We start from the raw sequence: 21,318 nt of genomic DNA, 5'->3' as shown, positions 1-21,318 counted from the left end.
AACAAGGATACTTCAAAAAGTATCCTTATTAAAAACCTTTCCTTTTTCTAACAGTATTTTACCAATTTGGTAAGTTTACCAATATTTGTTGCAGTGGGTACAGATTCAAATTCTGTTAATAAAACTGTGCAATCTATATGTTGTAAATTTTTAAACATTTTCCTTTTAATAAGCCAATAAGCCTTTCAATAAGCCATTTTTCTTTAAGCCAACTTGTTTATTAGGATGTGAGATTTTCAGGATTGCCAAAAATCCTTTTAATGGAAATTCAGGAAAGTGAGATGTGTCCTTTTATCTCTTAGGCAAAACAACAAAATATGTTACCTTGCAGGTATCTATATTTTGATTATTATGCACTTTTGTTATCTACTTTCACTAGTTTCAGTTTCATTACCTAAAATAGCAGTAACATCACTAAGTACAAATATCAGATGCAGGTATGTATATGTGCCTGTGTGTTTGTGTGTCTGAATAATTTGTGTGACTGCCAGCAGTCTACAAAACTTTAGAAAGTTCTGCAGTATTAAAATAATCCCTTGAAATGCCTTTTACAGAGAAATTCTAAACATTCTTATTTGAAAATGAATCCCACTGTGTTAAACTGGGGTTTATCACCAAATAAGTGTCTTTAGGATTGCAGCCATAGTGCTTCAAAGAGACTTGCTACTATTACTGTTAGAGCTGGATATTTTTCTAATTCCAGTGGCAACATTTTCAGAAAGTCAGTGGGAAGGGATTTTGTCTTCTTTCTGTATTTACACTTTGGATATTTCTTCTCCAAGCATACTTCACGTGTTCTTTGGAAATCTCTCATGATGTGTCTTGTCACCTATTGTGACAAAGTTGCAGAACAGCATATATTTTTGTCTTTGCTGGAAGACAAAGAATTCTTTGTGTTTCTGAAACATATAGGTTATGTAAATGCATAAACATTAGGAAGCATCCTAGTGACAGAGGAGAGTATCTCTGATGTGCATTCTTTGTGGTCACTTAACAATGGAGCCTATAGTGTACTATTCTAATGTATAGGGTATATGTGTGTGTGTCTGTGTTTTCCATTCAGGATCCAAGCAGTGATGTTCAGATTTCTCTCTGGCAATGAATGGAGACATTTCAACCCCCCCAGGTCTTGAACCAGCACTTCAGAACAGTTTGATTGCCTCCTTGATTGTTTGCGAGATAACTGTAAGATTGGCAGTGACAGGGTAATTTACTGAAGATTGCAATGTCAGACTATATCCAAGGGGGCTCGCTGGCATGAAGATGTTATTCTCATGACTGACAGGCCACTGGGAGATTGGTGTGCCAATTTAAAGTTCATGGTGTCGTCAAAAGTATTCAGCCACTGCAGCCCATAATCATGCGGCTTGATGAGGTCATTATAGCCATAACATATGCTCACCCCAATAGAAAACATAGGTATCTATCTATCTATCTATCTATCTATCTATCTATCTATCTCTAGAATAGTTGGAGCAGACAGATATACATTTGTAGAATGAAGAAATTTCTATTCTTTCTTATATTTTTGATTCCTTTAATATATTGACAGGATTCTCTTCACTTGCAGTTGTCTGAGTAAGAACATAAAACAAACTAAAAATAGAGGACAGTATTCAATCTGCTGCAGAATGAGCGTGACGCTTGTGACAAGCACAGTGGATGGAAATACTTCAGTTTGAGAGTCTTTGGGTTTTACAGAAAAACCCTCCTGAGATATTAAGGGAACCCATTTATATTCTCACAGTGATTACATACAGCAGCTAATATAAATACACTCATCCCTCCACATTTGCAGCTTTGACTTTTGTGGATTTTATTATTCATGGGTTTTTATTAATATGTTCTCTCTAGGAATATCTAGGTCTTAGAGCGCTACTCTATGGTCAACTTTAACCAAAAGTTGCACTGAAGGACCTAGAGATTTCTAGAGAGAACACTCCACTAGGCATTTGTAGCTCCTCTAGCACAATTCTGTGGTCAATGTTTGGCAGATGTTGACCACAGAGTTGCACTGGAGGAACTAGAGATTCCTAGAGATGAATTGTCTCGGGTAAAAAGATAATGTTTTTGTTATTTGCGGTTTTTCCACATTCACGGGGGTCTGGTGCCCCTAACCCCGGCAAATGTGGAGAGACAAGTGTGGACTTAGATTTGGCAAGGGAAAGAATGTGGATCATGTCAGCAAGTCACTGACCTTGGAAGAGGAGGAAACTACAACTAGAACAATCAAGGAACTTCTCTAACTTAAGAACTTTCCAAGCATGTGGAGTGGAAAGAGTGCTGACATTGCCACTGCTCTTTCATATTTGAATCAGAGTTATCTTTATCCACAGGTAATGCTTTAATAAGGGCAACATGGGGAAAGTGTGCAATATAGCACACAAAAACTTAAGAACATTTAAAAATTACTTATGATTTGTATTTTTATTTTATTCACAGCCCACACCATGATGAAGGTTTAAGTCTGGTAACAATTTGTTTAAAAGTTTATTTTGTCCTATCAATGTCCAGCTTTCAGACAGTTTACATCAGGGGTAGGCAACCTGCGGCCCGCGGGCCGGATGCGGCCCGGCAAGGCCTTGGGACCGGCCCCAGCCCGGTCCTGCCACCGATTGCCGCCGGGGCCTTTGGGGGCCAATTGTCTATAGAAGCCTCAGAAACATGCATTTATATTAACATTTTTTAAAAAATCAGCAAATTTTTTCACATGTCCTCCAATTTTTAAACAAAGTGTCCTCCATTAGAAAAATTTGTCCTACATTTGTCCCGGTTTATTTATATATTTAATTTTTTTTTTAAACAATCATTTAATTATTTATTTTTTGACTTCGGCCCCCCAGTTGTCTGAGGGACAGCAACCCGGCCCCCGGCTCAAAAAGGTTGCCTACCCCTGGTTTACATGAAACAGGATGGGAACTATGTGACCCTCCAAATGTTGTTAAACTGCAGTTCACAGCAGTGCTAGTCAACTTAATCAGCGGTGAGGAAGCATGGGAGGTACAATCCAACATCTCGATAGCCACATGTCTCCCATCCCTACCATAATGTATCTTACACCATTTGCAAGGTGTATAAACCAAGGATGCTGCCACACTACAGAATTAATGCAGTTTGATACCATTCTAACTGCCATGGCTCCATCCTATGGTATCCTGGGATTTATAGTTAGTTGTGACATGAGAGCTCCCTGGAAAACAAGGCTAAATATCTCACAAACTACAAATCCCAGAATTCCATAGAACTTAGACATGACCGTTAAAGTGGTGTCAAACTGCATTAATTCTGCAGTATAGATGTAGCCGTATCTTCAGCAAATATCCACAGGAAGAATGTTGAAAGCAGCTCTGCACCATCTCTTGTGGATCCCCTTTTGTATAATTGAAATAATGTTCTAGAATGGATCTTACCAGCCATGATAGTAACTTTGTTGTGTACTGTGATATGCTGACCTGTACTATAAGCTAAAGGGATGTGAAGGCACAGCTAGTACAGCTGGCCCTTGGTATCATCTGGGTTTTGGTTCCAGGACTCTTCATAGATTCCAAAATCTGTGGATATTCAAGTCCCATTATATCCAATGTTGTAATAAAATGGTGTCCTTTATATAAAATGGCAAATTAAAGGCTTACTTTAATATTTTAAAATATTAATATTTTAATATTTTCAAGCTGTGGATGTTTGAATCAGTAGATACAGAATCCATGGATATGAAAAGCTAGCTGTATATATTCCTATATCAGAAGCGGGCAACTATGACCATCCAGGTGTTTTAGGACTGCACCTTCCATAAATGTTCACCATTGGCTATGCTGGCTATGACTAAGGGATATTTGGGCCAAAAACCTTTGAGAGACACATCATCCTCATACTTGAGACATACTCATACATGTGATACTTGGTTTTTTGTTTTTGTTTTTTGCATTGTGCAGAATCAACTGGTACTTTGAGCAATAGAAATGTTTGTAGAGCCTAAATATCCCAAAGGCATCAGATCTTGTGGATTCTTAAAAGGTAAACAGGCTTGGTTAATACTTGAATAGGGGGCTGCCAAAGAATAGCAGGTGCTGTAGACTATATTTCAGAGGAAGACAATGGCAAGCCACCTCTGAGTATTACTTGCCTAAGAAAGCCTTATGAAATTCATGGGGTTACCTAAATCAACAGGTGACGTGAAGGCACGTACACACACAATGTTTGTAGCTGGTGAAAGCTCTGGAACTATGGATTATTCCAGTCCATGCAACTGGATAAAAACAGCCTCTATGTTCTTCCATTTCAGATGGCCTTGTTGACTGCCTGGATCCAGACTGCTGCCTCCAGTCCACTTGTCAGAATAGCCTACTCTGCCGTGGCTCACGTGACCCCCTAGACATCATACAACAAAGTCACTCTGGTGCACCAATTGTAAAGTCATTCTACGATCGAATCAAGCTGTTAGTGGGCAAAGACAGCACTCATATAATCCCTGGAGAAAATCCCTTCAACAGCAGGTAAAAGCCCCCAAAATGGCTTTATAAAGACACAGGAGTACTTCTGGCAGAGGTTTTAATAATGGTTTAACATGGAATGCTGCTTCCAGTGGAGATATACTTTTCCATCTCAAGGAAAAATCTAATTCTCGGCTTTTTCTCATGATTTTTTAATGCTGTGTTTATGTCAGGGTGCCAGCTTTGCATTCTAGCTCCATATGGGAAAAGGCTAATAGTGGATTTCCTGTATGCAGGCAGGGGAACAAAGGTAAAGCCAAATGCTTCAGAAGTAAAAAATGATGTCTTAGTCATGAGAGCTGGATATGCTCTGGCTTCCAGATGGCACATTCTGCTGTTTTGTACTGCATAGTTATGACAAATATCTTTTTGATTGCACATTGCACCACTTCATGGCTATTTATTTCATCCCCAATTTTAAGCTTTGAGTTAATACTCCCTATGGTTCCACTAATAATATATCTGAAATATATTCAGTTGAAAAGTTGTGCACATTTTTAAAGTAACTTCCTTTTAAAAAGAATTAGCTTTTCCCCCTCTACTGAAGTCTGTCAGAATCCTTTTTAAAAACACTAAACAACGAATTGACTAAACATTAGAACCCTTTATTCAAGGAAAAGGGAGGAAAGGATACCTTGTCATATCTCATGCTCCAGTGTTTTACACACACACACACACACAATTGATCTGCCTAACAAAAAGCAAACTTACCATTCTGTACTCTGCCATATATCTGTTACGAAGAACTCAGTTCTTGTACATTAAATAGGTACTACAGAATTTAAACATGGTGGCTGTTTATAGAGGAAGCAAGGATAAAGCCTCCAGTCCAGAACAGTTCCATGAACAGCTTTTCTTGACTCAGAGCTTTGTTTCATCAAACAGGATCTCTGCCCTCCCATCCCTGTTATCAAGACACTTGGAATAGATTTTGTAACAAAGATCAATTGTTTGGCAATTGTTTCCAGGCCTCCAGAGTATACATGGGCACATTTGTTTAAAGCAACAATCTTCCTTGCCATATCCCGTTTGAAGCTGAAAAGAAGTTCAAAAGCAGTATGTGGTATGACATGCTGATCTGGAGTAACAAAGTAAACAAATATCCTTTTTTTTATTTATTTAGGTATTTATATCCCGCTCTTCAGCCCTAATGGCTCTCAGGGCAGCTTACAATATTATTTTTAATCAGACAGTTCCCTGCCCTCAGGCTTACAATCTAAAAGACACGAAACAAAAGGAGAAGGGAATGATGGAGGGAAAGGGGATGAGGTCCAGTGGTTCTTCTCTCCCTCTAAGGCCTGGACCAAGGCAGATGGATTGGAGGGTGGAGTCTCCTTCCTTCAGGCTTAGTCCTGATGGAGCTGGACTTGCCTGGCGAACTCCCTCTCAGGCCGGCAGATGGCAGTTGTGGAGGGTGGAAGATATTTTAGGAGATATTTAATAATAATAATAATAATAATAATAATAATAATAATAATAAAATTTATTTGTATCCCGCCCCTCTGAGAACAATTGGGGCGGCTAACAAAGTTAAAAATACAAAACATATAAAATCCCTGGTACCTTCCCCTCCTTAAAAAAAGTATTAAATTCAATGCAATATTTAAAAAACAGAACAAAAAACAACAACAAACAAACAAACATACAAGTTAAAAACTGACCAGAAGGTCAACAACATCATACCAACAAGCAACCAGTGGGAGCAGCAGTATCTTTCCCAAACGTTTTTCTAAGGCCGGGTTCTCTATTCTGGGAAGGCCTGCCGGAAGAGATCCGTCTTAACAGCCTTTTTAAAGCTGTCTAAGGATGTAAGTAGACGGATCTCATCCGGCAGGCCGTTCCACAGTCTGGGGGCGATGATGGAAAATGCCCTCTGGGAGGTAGCCGAGAGCCTAGATTTTTGTGGCTGAAGTAGGTCTCTCTCAGAGGAGCGGAGTGCGTGGGGAGGATTGTAGGGGAGAAGGCGATCCCGGAGATAGCTTGGACCCAAGCCATTTAGGGCTTTAAAGGTGATAACCAACACCTTGTACTGGGTCCGGAAGCTAATGGGCAGCTAGTGGAGGGACTTTAGAACCGGGGTAATATGGTCCCTCCAGGATGTTCCAGAAATTACTCTGGCTGCCATATTCTGCACTAGTTGCAGTTTCCGGACCAAGCACGAGGGTAGCCCCATGTAGAGCGCATTACAGAAGTCTAGACGTGAGGTTACCAGCGCGTGCACAACAGTCTCAAGATCCCTTACTTCCAGAAAAGGGCGCAGCTGGCGTATCAGCCGAAGCTGATAACAGGCACTCCTGACTGTCTCATTTACCTGGTTCAACATCAGGAGCGATGAGTCAAGGAGCACCCCCAGACTGCGAACGCAGTCCTTGATGGAGAGTGTGACCCCGTCCAGGACCGGAGGTTGCAACCCAATTCTTGGTTTCGGGGCCGCTACCGTGAGCACTTCCGTTTTGTCTGGATTCAGTCTCAATCTGTTTTTCCTCATCCAGCCCATTACTGCCCGAAGACATTTATTGAGAGAGGAGACGCCATCAGAATTCAAGGCCGATGAACGAGACATGGAGAAATAGATTTGGGTGTCATCGGCGTACTGATAACACCCAGCTCCATAACTCCGAATGATCTCACCCAGAGGCTTTATATAGATGTTAAATAACATCGGGGACAGAATAGCACCCTGTGGGACACCACAGGTGAGCTCCCTTTTACTGGAGCAACTGTCCCCGAGCAGCACCCTCTGGGATCTACCCGAGAGAAAGGAACGGAACCACTGCAATGCAGTGCCTCCAATTCCCAGCCCCCTCAGGCAATCCAAGAGGATGCCATGATCTATCGTATCAAAAGCCGCTGAGAGGTCTAAAAGCACCAACAGGGTCACACTGCCGATGCTCACTGTCGATGCACACTGTCGATGCTCAGACGCAGATCGTTGGTCAAGGCAACCATGGCAGTCTCAACCCCAAAGCCTGTCTTGAAGCCAGTTTGAAATGGGTCTAGATAATCAGTTTCATCCAAGACACCTTGGAGTTGAAGAGCAACTGCCCTCTCGATTACCTTGCTCAAGAATGGTAGCAAAGAGACTGGCCTATAGTTGTTCATATCCAGGGAGTCCAGGGAAGGTTTTTTCAGAAGCGGCCTAACAGCCGCTTCCTTCAGACAAGATGGAATATGTCCTTCCCTGAAGGATGCATTGACGATATCTGTAAGGAACTTCCTCAATGCATCCCCCCCCCCCCTGGACGGCCAGCCATGATGGGCAATGGTCAAGAGGGCAAGTTGTTTTCCTCACTCTACCAAGGAGCTTGTCCACGTCATCAGTAATCACACATTGAAGCTGATCCAGTACAATCTCATTAACGGAATCACTGGACACCTCATCCATTGTTTCTGTTACAATAGTGGTGTCTAAGTCGGCTCTTATCTGAGAGATTTTTTCTGCAAAGAAGTTGTTAAACGCATCACAGCAGGCCGTTGTTGGGTTAAGTAAAGGGTTCTGCGCAGGGGGTACCTGCGTCAGTTCCCTTACTACCCTAAACAGACACAATATGTGCAGAGGAGAAACGTCTCTTCGCTGCATGTATTGCCTCCCAATAGAACCAAAGAAAGTTCCTATGGCGAGTCTTGTCAGATAAGAGTCAAGTTTTCCACCAGACGCGCTCTAGTCGTTGTCCAATCCGCTTCATTTCCCAAAGCTCTGGTGTATACCATGGCTTACGGTTAAGAGCGGGTTGGCAAGGACACTTGGGAGTGATCGTGTCGATAGCCCTGGTAATGTCGGTGTTCCAAGTGTTAACCAGAGCTTCGACAAGGTCACTGGCATTTCCAACCATTAAACCCTCCAAGGCTTTTTGGAATCCAATTGGTTCCATTAGCCTTCGAGGGCGGACCATTCTAATGGGTCCACCACCTTCAGAGGGGCAGATAGAGGCTCTTAGTTCCGTCTTGACCAGGAAATGATCCGTCCATGACAAGGCGGTGGTTTTAATAACCTCCGCCCATGGATATTCCTGTTCGATGGTATGCCCAAGTTTTAGGACAGAGATGGGAAACATACAGCCTGCCAGATGATGTGGGACCACAAATCTCAGCAGCCCCTAGCCAGGCTAGCCAATTGTAGGGAATGCTGGAAGCTGCAGTCCAGTGACATCTAGAAGACCATATGATTCCTACCCCTGTCCTACAGTATATCTTAATTAGACATTTAACACCTAAATCTATTAGTCCCATTAAACTAATGAAACTTAACTAATAACTAAGTGCTGGCGTACCAAGTTCCCACTGATTCTAGCTGTGAATAACAATTAGATCCAAGACCACATCTTAGTCCAAATGTCAGTTCGTAGATTTATGAAGAAAATATTTCTTTGAGTAGGCGTGACAGGTTTAAACACAATGCAAGATAATATTTAATCAGATTTTTAAAAGATTCAGGCCCAGTACTGAAACCATATTTGCGTAGGTTGTTATATTGCTTACTCCATGGTTAACTATTTTTAGGTTTGCAGCCTATCAATGCAATTGTCTATGTGTTTACTCAAAAACTTCTACTGGATCCAGTGGAGCATACTCCCTAATAACGATGCAATCCAACATCTCCTCATGCATGCTGGGATACATTATACCAGCACTACATAATCTCCCTGCAGAATAACAACATTGCAGAACATATATCAATGACTGCATACTGTTGTGCAATGCATAATATGAAACCGCAGTACACAGTGTGTAAGCACAGTGCACAAGGCATAACCACAGTGCACAACATTTTTGTACGTACAACTCTGAGTCCAATGCTGTCAACAGAATACATCTGTGGCAAATAATTCTCCCCTCATGAATATCTCACTAACAGAATGCCAGCCTAAGTATGCTAAGGCCTGCATTCTGAGACTACAGTCCCATGCACATTTATCTGGAAGTATCTAGAACTACACTTAGAAGTTTATCGCACTGGGGTTAAAACGTTCCCCAGTACGTTCTAACGTGCCTGTGTGCAGGTGCGCACGGAACGTGATGTGAACACGATGGGGCCAAGAACCCCATTTTCCCGTTGCATTCCATTCTGTTTTAAAGCGTTCTCAGAAATGGCGCCCTCTGGAATGCAACGGGAATGCGATTTGAACGCCCAGCGGCAAAGGCGGCGTTCCAGTGTGCGGTAAAATGGGGTTCTTGGCCCCATCGTGTTCTCATCATGTTCCGTGTGTGCCCGCGTGCAGGCGCGTTAGAACGCACTGGGGAACGTTTTAACCCCAGTGCAATAAAATTCTTACTTTAATGTCAGTCTTCCAAATCTGAACCAGTGACTAAGGCAGTATCTCATTTATTAAAATGCAGCAAGAAGAAGTGATCTGAGGGATGTAGCTTTCTGGATAAGTCATAGACTGTTTTGTGCTGTTCTGTGTTTGAAATATTAACTGCAGGTCACATTGCTATAAAAATTGATTTCAGATTCTTGGATAGATGATTATAGGTTACTTAACCTGGTTTTCTTTGATAAAGCATCATTCCTTTCTTCATCGACCAGATCAAGTTGATAACCACCTGCAACCTTCCCTCTTGTAGTTTGCTTGTCTTTGTACTACTACGAGCCTAAATGTTTGTGGAGGACTCTGATCACACTCTGCTAAAAGTAAATGTTACAGCTGTTATCAAATCACTTCAAGTAACACTGAATTGCATGCCCTTTATAATAGCTAAGATTTTACTCAAGAGAATATTGGTCCTTTGAGCAGTCCTGATGGAAAAATAGGATCTTATGAGTAGCCAAGATGGAAAGATGTCTTTCAGGATCCCTGAATATACCTTTCATCTATAATTTTCAGGGCCTTATCTGGGTTATTGTCTTTATTGTTGTTTTGGTGTACAGTTTGTTGTCATGTTCTGTTTTAGAATGTATTAATAAATTTTAATTTTAAAAAATGAGTAGCCAAAGTTACTGACAAAGTCACAGGCTGCCCAATCCAGTTTTTTTATCTTGTTGTGGTGATAATTGAAAGATAATGCAAGATCATAATTTCATGCCATTATGAGACAGTTAGGAAAACCAAGATCTTGTTTGTTCTTAGAAGTCTCCAGATCCTTTTTTAACATTGTCACACCTAGTCTTTATTTTGTGTATACACTGCTACATATATATTTCAGGATTACTTCTACTACATGCATGCATATATGGTGTATTTTAAAATAGACTTTGTTAGCTTGTGTCACCATTAGCCCTCTGAGGCTGTTGGGAATGACAAAGAATATGACATATAGACTACGGTTTTTAAGGGAAAATGGTCGATGCTTGTGATGAATTTGGATGTGTTCATCTACATTTGGAATTTGGGCATTCATGGTCTTGTGGTTGCAACACCAGTTATAAGAAAACCCCATTTGTTTCTCTAAAAACTCTTTGTTTGTTTTTTCATTAATAGCATTGCCTCGGGATTCCTTGTAATAGGGGGGATTTGTAGTTTTGTGCCTTCAAGTCATTTCTAATTTATGACACTCCTAAGGTGAACCATTCATGGGGTTTCCTGGGGCTGAAAGTGTATAACCTATCCAAGATCAACCAGCAGGTTTCCATGGACAAACAGGCAATCAAACCCTGGCCTCCAGAGCCCTCATCCATTTCTCAAACCCCACACTGACTCTTAATAGGAAGGATACCTATGAGAATGTTTTAAGATTTGCCCCAGAGTTTGCCACTGGCTATGCTGCCTGGAGGATTATTGGAGCTGTTGCTTTTAGCTGCCCTTGAGTTGACCCTGACTCATAATAATAATAATAATAATTTGTTTTATTTATATACCGCTATTCCAAAGATCATAGCGGTGAACAGCAAGTAAGCTAATTAGCAAGTAAGCTAATTTGCCCCCCACAGTCTGGGTACTCATTTTAGCGACCTCGGAAGGATGCAAGCCTGAGTCGAGCTTGGGCCCTTTTGCTGGTCTTGAACTCGCAACCTTGTGGTTTCGAGTGAATGGCTGCAGTACAGGCATTTAACCACTGCGCCACCAGGGCCCCTGTGGATTTCCCAGTCCCTCCACTGCTCTGTTTAGATCTTGTAATTTCAGGCCTGTGGACTCCCTAATTGAGTCTATCCATCTGGTGTGTGATCTTCCTCTCTTTCTACTGCCTTCTACCTTTCCTAGCATTATTGTCTTTTCTAATAAGTCATGCCCTCTCATGTTGTGGCCAAAGTAGAACACTTAATCATCTTGGCTTCCAGGTGGAGTTCAGGCTTGATCTGTTAAAGACTCCATTTGTCTTTTGGCTGTCCACAGTATTGTCATATATTGGAGCTGTAGCCCAAGCTTTTAATTCTCCCACGAAAGAAGCTCCCATATAGTGGTGGCTAGCAATATAGCACAAATTGTAAATGAGTTATCCAGTGTGATGATCTACCACATGGATACAGTTCAGAAACTTGAAAGAGTTCTTTAAAATTCCACCTGAAACCACAGCAGAGTCTTCGCCCCCCTGACATGGAAGTTAGCATCCACCTTTCCTGACATAATACTAGAGAGCTTCTGCATGTATGCTGGCCCCAGCACCAGCATTTCTCTCTCTTTCCTAGCTTCATGTGTCTAGACACACAAGTACTTGCATGCCCATGGAAAAACATGCTTAGATCTCTATCAACTGAGCTGCAGGACACAATTCATGTGGATGCTAAAATGAGAGAGAAAAAGAGGTCAGCTTAATTGCCTTAACTTTGAACTGAAATTCAGTCCAGGAACTGCAGATGTGAGGAGGTATGACTTTCCCATAATGTGGCAGCTGCAAACCTGTTAACCAGTGGGCAGCTCAGAAATTGATTTTTTCATTATATGATTTCTCTTCTTAGAATCATAGAATCGTAGAGGACCATCCAGTCCAACCTCCTGCCATGCAGGAAACCTCAATCAAAGCATCCCCGACAGATGGCCATCGAGCCTCTGTTTAAAAACAGAAGGAGATTCCACTACACTCCGAGGGAATTTGTTCCACTGTTGAACAGCCCTTACTGTCAGGAAGTTCCTCCTAATGTTGAGGTGGAATCTCTTTTCCTGTAGCTTACATCCATTGCTCCGGGTCCTAGTTCTGGAGCAGCAGAAAACAAGCTAGCTCCCTCCTCAGTATGACATCCTTTCAAGTATTTAAACAGGGCTATCATATCACCTCTTAACCTTCTGTTCTCCAGGCTGAATATTCCCAGCTCCCTAAGTCATTCTTCATAAGACATGGTTTTCAGACCCTTCACAATTTGGTCGCCCTCCTTTGGACACACTCCAGTTTCTCCACATCCTTTTTGAATTGTGGTGCCCAGAACTGGACACAATATTCCAGGTGAGGCCTGACCAAAACAGAACAGAGTGGCACTATTACTTCGCTTGATCTAGACACTATACCTCTATTGATGCAGCCTAAAATCACATTGGCCTTGTTAGCTGCTGCATTGCACTATTGATTCATGTTCAATTTGTGGTCTACTTGGACTCTCAGATCCCTTTCACACTTAGTCTCGTTCAGTCAGGTGTCACCCATCCTATATCTGTTCTTGTTGGCAAATGGACATCAGGGACAGAAAGAAATGAAAAGGAAGGAAAGAAGGAAGGATGGGTGACACCTGACTGAACGAGACTAAGTGTGAAAGGGATCTGAGGAAGGAAGGAAGAAAGGAAGGAAGGAAGTTGCTGATGGTGCTGAGTTCAATGCACACATGAAAGCAGTGTTGTGTGTTTACAGACCCATACCAGTATGGAAGGAGGCAACTATTTCTGTGGCAGAAAAAGTATGATTCCTATTGTTGAAAAAGGATGCAGAAAAAGCTGCATCTATTGGTGCACTTCTACTACCAGAAGAAGGATGGTGATATTCCTCCCTCCCTCTGGCAATTTACTACATGCTCTCTATGCTTCAGAACAAATTTTTGGTGCTACAGAAGGCTGCAAGGGATAAGGAGGGACTGAAAATGCCAAGTCACATTGGGTTTAGGCCTCTGTGTGTAATCAAGGAATGACTGCCATCTGTCTTTTCTCCACCTTGTTCACACTAAGTGTTTCTGCACATGGCTTTGTTCCTCTCATGTGGAAAAAATAAATGTCACTTACTAGCACACGGGAACTAATCTTCAGTGCTTTGTGTGTGTCATAATTTGTGAATGTCATAGTCATGAGAAGACGTTTTGAGCAAGAACTCACACTTTCACTCACCCTAGTAATTCCCTTACTATATCCATTTTCCCAGTCAATTTAAGAATATGAATGTGACTGCAGAGGTTTGTCCTTCATAAATTCCAGGAATAAAATATGATGACAAAATTAAATGAATTGTAATCCTCATGACTCTGTGAAAGACAACCGTTGCAGGTGAACAGAATTTAATTATTGTGGTTGGTTATAGAGGAAGCAAGGATAAAGCCTACAGTCCAGACAGTTCCATGATGAGCTTTGCTTGTCCCAGAGATTTGTTTCATCAAACAGGATCTCTGCCCTCCCACCCCAGTTACCAAGACACTTGGAATAGATTTTGAAATTTAAAAGAGTTTGAAAAGCAGCTTGCATTATGGCATAGGGATTCTACAACAACAATGTTCTGAGGGTGGACATCAAGACTCATAGGTGAATAGGAACCTTATGAAGCTGTATCACTGATCCCCAAAAAGTCACACCCTGCTCCCCAAAAAATCACAGCCCAGGTAATCAACAAAGCCATTGCTTGAACTTGAAGAAATACCAGAAAGAGAGAGAAAGACCATTGGTCACTTCATTTTTATGGCAACCTCTCCTTATCCAAAAGTTTGTGGATTTTTTCTCCCAATGTTGCCCTTAGCAGGAATAAATAATAAAGAGATATTTATTCTGCCAAGTAATAAAATGTGGCATAGGGGTTTGAGTGTTGGATTATGACTCTGGAGATCAGGGTTCAGTTCCCAGCTCACACATGAAAGCCTGAGTAAGCCACATGTTCTCAGCCTTAGAGGAAGTCAATGGCAAACCTCCTCTGAACAAATCTTGCCAAGAAAAAAACATGATAGGTCACTATATGTCAGGAATGACGTGAAGAAACACAATAAGAACAAGAACAATGTAACTTTCTAGGCCCAGTACTTTAATCAAGCATTATTTTTAACAGATAAAGCACATAGGAGCCACTCGCGGCAGAAATGCTTTCCCCCAAACACACCATGCCAGGTGTCCCCTTTTAGTGCCACTCCAATGAGGAAGGGAAGAAAGCCTGAATAAATTGAAGGATGTCAAAAATACAGTGCTGGATTTAGGATGTAGTTAGGGTTGCCATCCCTGAGGGCCTCCAAACCAGGAAAAATGTAGGACATGGTTTTAAAATGTAGGACCTTTTTTTTTTTTAATTTCCTTGCCAGGAAATTTAAAAAAAAAAGGTCCTACATTTTAAAACCTTGTCCAAGGCCTCCCTGGGGCCTGGGAGACAACGTCCCCCAAGCCCCAGGGAAGGCTTGGAGGACGCCGCTTCCAAGGCCTCCCTGGGGCCTGGGAAACAGTGTCCCCCAAGCAGCAGCCGAGGAGGAAGGGGGGAGGAGGAGAAAAAGGAAAGGGAAGGAGAAAGAAGAAAAGGAGGAGAAAGAAGAATAGGGAACAATATAAAAAGAAGAGGAGGAGGAGGAAGAGGGGAAGAACAGAAAAAAGGGGAAGAAAAAGAAGAGGAGGGGGAAGAGAAAGAAGAGAAGGAGGGGAAGAAAACAAAGAGGAGGAGGAGGAGGGGGGAGGAGGAGGAGGAGGAAAAAGAAGAAGAAGAAAAAATAGGGGAAGGGGAAGGAAGAGAGATAGCTTGCCGGCAAGGCTCTTTTCTGCCCTCGCCCGCGCAAGGGACCAAAGAGGAGACACTCCTCCTCTTGAGGCTGGCTGGCTGGCCAATAGGGAGAGTGGAGCTGGAACAGCCCTGCCTCCTGCTAGCAGTCACAGGCTCCTGCAGCAGGGGAGGGCTGTCCAGCCATTGGCCAGCCATCCTGAAGGGCAGGAGCTCCTGCAAGAGCACGCAGGGCCAGGGCAAAGCGAGGCAGGCGGCGAAAAGGCTGCAGCAGCAGCCGCAGCAGCAATGGCGGTGGCGGCTGCAGAACAGCCGCAGTTGTTGCGGCGGCGGCAACCACCTCAACCCGGGGCAAAGAGCCAAACCGGGCCGTGACCGTGCCAAGTGGCCAAAAATCAGGTTGGTCACGGCCCCAGGGGGGTTATGGCAACCCTAGATGTAGTAAGTGAGAAACTGATCCACTTTCAGAATTGAGACTTTCTCTGTCTGTATTAGCTGGGATTGTGACAGCCAATGAGAAATGCTGCCATCATTCCCAGTTCTGCTTCCCAGAGAATTAAATAAGGAACTACTCATGGTTTGTCTATTAGGGCCACTTTACACTGTGTATTTCAGGAGAGATGTAATTCCTCTCAAAGCGTCCAAAATGAATTAACATTAATAAACTGCAGTGGGCCAAAGGGTGGTCTGCTCCTTGGCTGGCAGGTGCTAATTACCAAAGGGAATGCCACAGACACACGTCCAAAGAAATAGGCTATTCCCAGTAAGACATTTTAGGCCTCAACCTATGGCCTTTGACTAATAAAGCTGGGTATATTTTAGGCCTTAAAACTACAAAGGCAGTCAAGTTAACAAATCAGACTTTAAAATACAGCTAGTTTTCTTCTTGGTAATCAAACTTTTATTTTTCCTGCCTGGAAACAGTATGAGATCCAAACAAATAGCTGGCCAATCAAATCCAGTGTGACCCCATTTAAATTTTAAATACATTCTTGTCTATTTCCTGACTGTTCTTTGAAACTAGAGAGAATAGGTGCAGCCCCTGCTTTTGTGTATGGGCTGAGGAGCCCTGCAAAGTGACTCTGTTTCTATCATTACTTTAAGTCAAGAGTGAAGATGCTTTTATGGCAGAGTAAGCACATCCAGCATAGTCTTCTGAGTCCCTAAAGCATTGTTTCCAAGCTGACATTTTAACTGTGTTTCTTTCCTAGTCTTGTATCTCTTATAAGAGGCCAAGTGGTGACTACAGATGGAACTCCACTCGTTGGAGTCAACGTGTCTTTTGTCAAGTATCCAAAGTACGGCTACACCATCACTCGCCAGGATGGCACGTAAGTCTAGTTGTTTTATTCAGGACCTATTTAGTATGTAATATCTCTGCAGATTAACAGATGGTGCTATCTACTGAAACCATGTGGTATCATGCATGGAATTCCTACTGGGCTAAGGAGCTATCAAGGAAGCACAAAAGTCATTTTTCACATGGCATTTTGAATCCTAACAGAGACTAAATATGAAACACTGACTTCTGGAAATAATGTGTTAGCACTTGGGCTTCTTTTCAGAGAAACTGCACTGTATCTTGGAAAACATTTGTAGGCTACAACAATATCCAGCTGAGACCAGAAATATTTAATTTTGAGATGCAAGGCAGGCTAGCACTCTTTTGGAACAGGGAGGGGGGAAATCATTATAAAACAGTGTATTTTCTTAAAAGTTCCCAGCTGCCCCTTTCCTTTTTGAAAACCCGTTATCTTTAGAGTTTCTTGAGGGCAGAACATAATCAAAAGAGTATAATTGAATATACTTAGACAATTCCCTGCTGTGTGAAGAAGTGTGTCCCATTTTTCTGTTTATCAACTGATTTGAAATGCACACAAGTTCAGCACAAACAAAATTACAGTGTGTCATGCTTTACCTAATTTATTGGATATGGCAGTAAAATCATATGTTTGTGGGGAAAATGTATTATAATAACTAGGTGAACACATAATCCATAAAATGAATTTGAACTAGAATAACTGATCTGAATACTGCATAGTTGGAAGTAAGATTCATGTGTCCATTTCAGAGTTACAGTGCTAGGATTTTAAGGTCTAATGTATCATACACTGCACATTGCAGCAAATGGTGATTGTAGACTTTGATAAGTTGCATAGTTCCATAATACATATCAGAGGAAGGGATCTCTAAACAAACAGAAACAAGAGAAAGACCTAGAAATGTGAACCAGAAACTATAGTATCTAGGTTGCTTCCAGGCTGTTCAAATGTCTTGGGAAATGGCATCATTTGTTACTGTTCTTACTGCGTCTTGCTTGCTTCTTTCTTTTTTTAACGTCTCCATAATTTTTTTTCTAAACAAACAGTGCTCCCACCTTTTCTGGGCTTTTTGAAAAAAATCCTACCTAAAAAGGGAGTTTGTCGGTCTTTAAAAACAATATTCTATGACATATTTCTGGGTTTATGGAAGTGTGATATGGTTTGTTATGGTGTAAGTGTGTGCCTAATTCACTCTCCCTCCAGTTTTCCCAGATGTATTTCTTATCTTAAATGCCCCCTTTCCATTTTCTTATAAATGAAGTGCTAAGCTCCTTCCCCCTCAAATACACACCTTTGTACTTCAACTCATCTATTCCTGCCTCCAACCATCTCTTAGTTGGGACAGATGAAAGGAGGTAGATTGCACACCCATTTGAGGCCAGACCTGTCACTACCACTCTATGGATCCAATTCGTGAAGGGAGATATTTTTTGAAGGATTATCTCCCACAGAACAGCAGCAGTGGGAGCACATGCTTTAAAAAGGGTAGGATGTTGTCCAATGGCCAAGGATTCTGAGAGATGAAGTTAAAAACCACTGGAGATTAATGACTGAGAACCACTAGAATCAATAAAGAATCAAATGAAACTATATATAAACAATAAATTGAGAGGAACAGCATATACAGAATGATGATACAGTCAGTCCTCCACATTTGTAGATTTGACATTTGCGGATTTGCTTAATATATTTTCTCTAAAAAAAAAATTCTAGGCCCTCCAGCATATGCTTATAGTCAACTTCTAGCCTTTTCTGTAAGAGACCCCTGGTGACACAACCAACTAAAATCCCAGGATTCCACAGGCTGGAACCATGACAGTTAAAGCAGTATCAAACTTAACTAATTCTGCAGTGTGGCAGCAGGAATGTCCTCACACATATAAAGCCAAATGGAGTTGACTGAATGACATGTGATGTAAACAGTCCAAACAGCCACATGAAACAAGCTGGAAATGTGCCTTAACTTGACTGTGCTTATCAGGTCATTAAACTGAATTAATCTTTTGTTGTTATTTGTGCAAATTAATGAAGAAGCCTTTGGAATGGTATGAAAAACCCGGGTCATTGTCTGGATAATTGGACTGCTTAGAACAAATGCTTTTCAGTTCCATGTCTGATGTGGATATTTGGACTATTTACATCATTTACCATTCAGTAACCCTCTTTTGGATATGTATGTTTGGAAACATTGAACTATTTACCATTTACATCTCTCAGAGTTCAGCATATCTTGTTTCTGACAATTTATTGTTTTTGTGTAGTTTTATTTGATTTTTTTGGTCATCCATTTTTGGCCTTAATATGTTTTTCTGGATAAATGTTACAGTTTCTGCTTCATAATTTTATGTCTTTCCCCCTTAGTATTGTTTCATCATACTGTTTCTTTAAAGCTGCCTGCTGCTCAGAGCTTTATTTTGGCCTCTGAATGCACTTGCATTGCTTTTTAAGGGTTGTTCATGTTGCAAGCTCCTCACTATTCAGTGTATTACCATATTTCATGAACACATTTTTATCATGTTACAAGGATTGTTAACAGAAGCTCTATGCTCACAGCAGAGGTTTGTACTGATAGGCCTTTATGGATCAAGAAAATAAGCATTTGGATGTTTCTGTGTGTTCTGGGAAGGGAAGAGAGATCTTGTTAAAGCAAACTGCAGCACTCAGGCCGCTGGGACCATGAGAACAGAATTTTAAAAGAAGGTCCTTGATAATATAATATAACAGATTCTTTTACATTTTTAAAGAAAAAAAAAATAAAGAGCAAAAAAGTTAATGAAAATTTTCACAGCCTGTAACAGCAAAATACAACAAGGAAGAGTCTAGTGATACATTAAAGACTAACAGTTTTTATTTGACATAAGCATATAGACATGTGGAGTGTTTCCCCAGTAGGCAGGTATTTTAGACATCCTTGGGTGGGAAGGAGTGGTGGGAGATAGAAATGTGAAAGCACAACACTGGACAAGGATGATTGTCTGAACAACAGTTGTTTAACAAACCATCGTTGAGAAGTGAGTAGGGCATCCTAGCATGCCTGAGCAAATTAAGGCATGCTTGAGGAAAACACGTGGTCCAAATCAAGGACAAAATATTAAGTTTAACTTCTGCATTGGGAAAGGGATTGTGTAGGCCACCAAGGCCTCCAATGCAGCCTTTTCCCAAGTTGTCTAAGGCTGAAAAATAATTCAGCTGCAAAACAGAGTGCATTCTCAAAAGCCTACAGGAAGGTGTGCTTCTCCATGTTAAGGCTATTTGGGGGTTAAGCTATGGAACTCACTTCCACAAAAGGTTTGCTTGGCTCCCTCCCTGTTGTCTTTCCCCTGGCAGGCAAAAAGTTTTTTATTTAGACAGGCATTTGGTTTATTACTTTTTTGATGTGTTTTGAAAAATGTTTCTAACTTGTGCTTTGGAATAGAATTGTAGTTTAATGGTTTTTTAAACTGCACTTTGTCTTACCCTGTTGCAAGCCACCTTGAATCATATGCTGGGGAAAATGTGGGATATTAAATAAATAAATAAATGCCCCCTTCACCCCCCCCCCCAAAAAAAAAAACCAGAAGTGATTATATGGTTATTTCCACTTTCAGATATTTTGATGAGTGTGGTCTGCAGGGTCTCAGCTGGATGGTTATGTCTCCAGACCTCTCATGGTTTCCAATAAATTCATCCCGATAAGGGATAGGATTCTGAGAAAGACAGAAGGGAATATACAAAATTTATCATACTCTTCAAATAATCAAGAGTAGTGTGTTACTACAGATGGCCATGCATTTTTATTTTTATTTTTCATTTTGTCCAAAGAGTCCAGAAACAGTGTCTTGGGAAACCGATGTGTTCACCAACTGATTTTTGAATATCACTGTTTCTGATGTCAGATTTTCATTCATTCATTCATTCATTCATTCATTCATTCATATTTGCACAAAACCTAGCCTATTTTTACTATATAAAGTGCACTAGGGCACTGCTGGCATATTATAGCATATACTACCAGTACACTGGAGCAAGTGTTATAACTGATGTTATGGGTGAAATAATTAGGTCTGTAGTCGTTTTTCAAGAGTAGACATGGGGATAGAATTAGTATCTAAAGTTGCTTTTGGGGCTGATTCTGATGCCTGCTGTTACTAATAGATAATCTTTTCAAGCTGGGTAACTGTCTGGTTACAATAATGCTAGGAAACAATTATGCTAGGAAAGGTAGAGGGAAATAGAAAGAAAGAAAGGCCGCATGTGAGATGTATGGACTCTATTAAAGAGATCACAAGTATGAGTTTGCAGGAGTTGGGCAGAGTGGTGGAGGACAGGGGGTCTTGGAGATGTCTCATCAGCAGGGTTGCCATGGGAGGAAATCAACTCGAGAACAGTTAACAACAACAAAAAATACCCCTGTCTGGTAACAAAAACAAGCCTACCACCCAACGCATGTGGAGAGAAATTGACTAGGCTGGGCAAAGAATCTGGTGATATCTCTGGTATGGTTTGAATGGGGAATTATAGGTGATAACAAGTGATGTTCCTACAGACGTTTATCCTGGGTACCAGTCTTGTTGGAAATGAGTGAGTTGTATCTGTCACTCTTATGAGTGCTTATCAAAGGTAGGTTGGCATGCTTCCTGGATTAAGTGACTAGAGAGAAGATGTCCAATTGATCTAATTTGGCAAATACCAGGGAAGATTTCAGCCCTCCTCTGTCAGAGAGTTGTCACTGCCCAAGGAATATACGTTTCCAGCTTGAAAGTCACAGACTG

General features: G+C 41.4%; 1 protein-coding gene across 7 annotated transcripts in view; it reads left to right on the top strand.

Annotated features, from left to right (window-relative positions):
• Positions 1 to 21,318, top strand: part of TENM2 (teneurin transmembrane protein 2) — a 1,152,237-nt gene that overhangs the window by 1,061,857 nt on the left and 69,062 nt on the right. For all 7 annotated transcript variants that reach the window (XM_089531991.1, XM_089531984.1, XM_089531975.1 and 4 more), the window contains 2 exons: positions 4,283 to 4,493; positions 16,457 to 16,576. In XM_089531991.1, the coding sequence (XP_089388117.1) occupies positions 4,283 to 4,493; positions 16,457 to 16,576 (331 nt within the window). The remainder of the gene's footprint in view (positions 1 to 4,282; positions 4,494 to 16,456; positions 16,577 to 21,318) is intronic.

Source organism: Sceloporus occidentalis, unplaced genomic scaffold, assembly GCF_023333645.1.
Source record: "Sceloporus occidentalis isolate IW3139 unplaced genomic scaffold, rSceOcc1.0.p SCAF_1, whole genome shotgun sequence".
In the NCBI taxonomy this organism is placed as follows: Eukaryota; Metazoa; Chordata; class Lepidosauria; order Squamata; family Phrynosomatidae; genus Sceloporus; species Sceloporus occidentalis.
The sequence above is the reverse complement of the archived record's forward strand: the minus strand, read 5'-3'. Positions and strand labels throughout refer to the sequence as shown.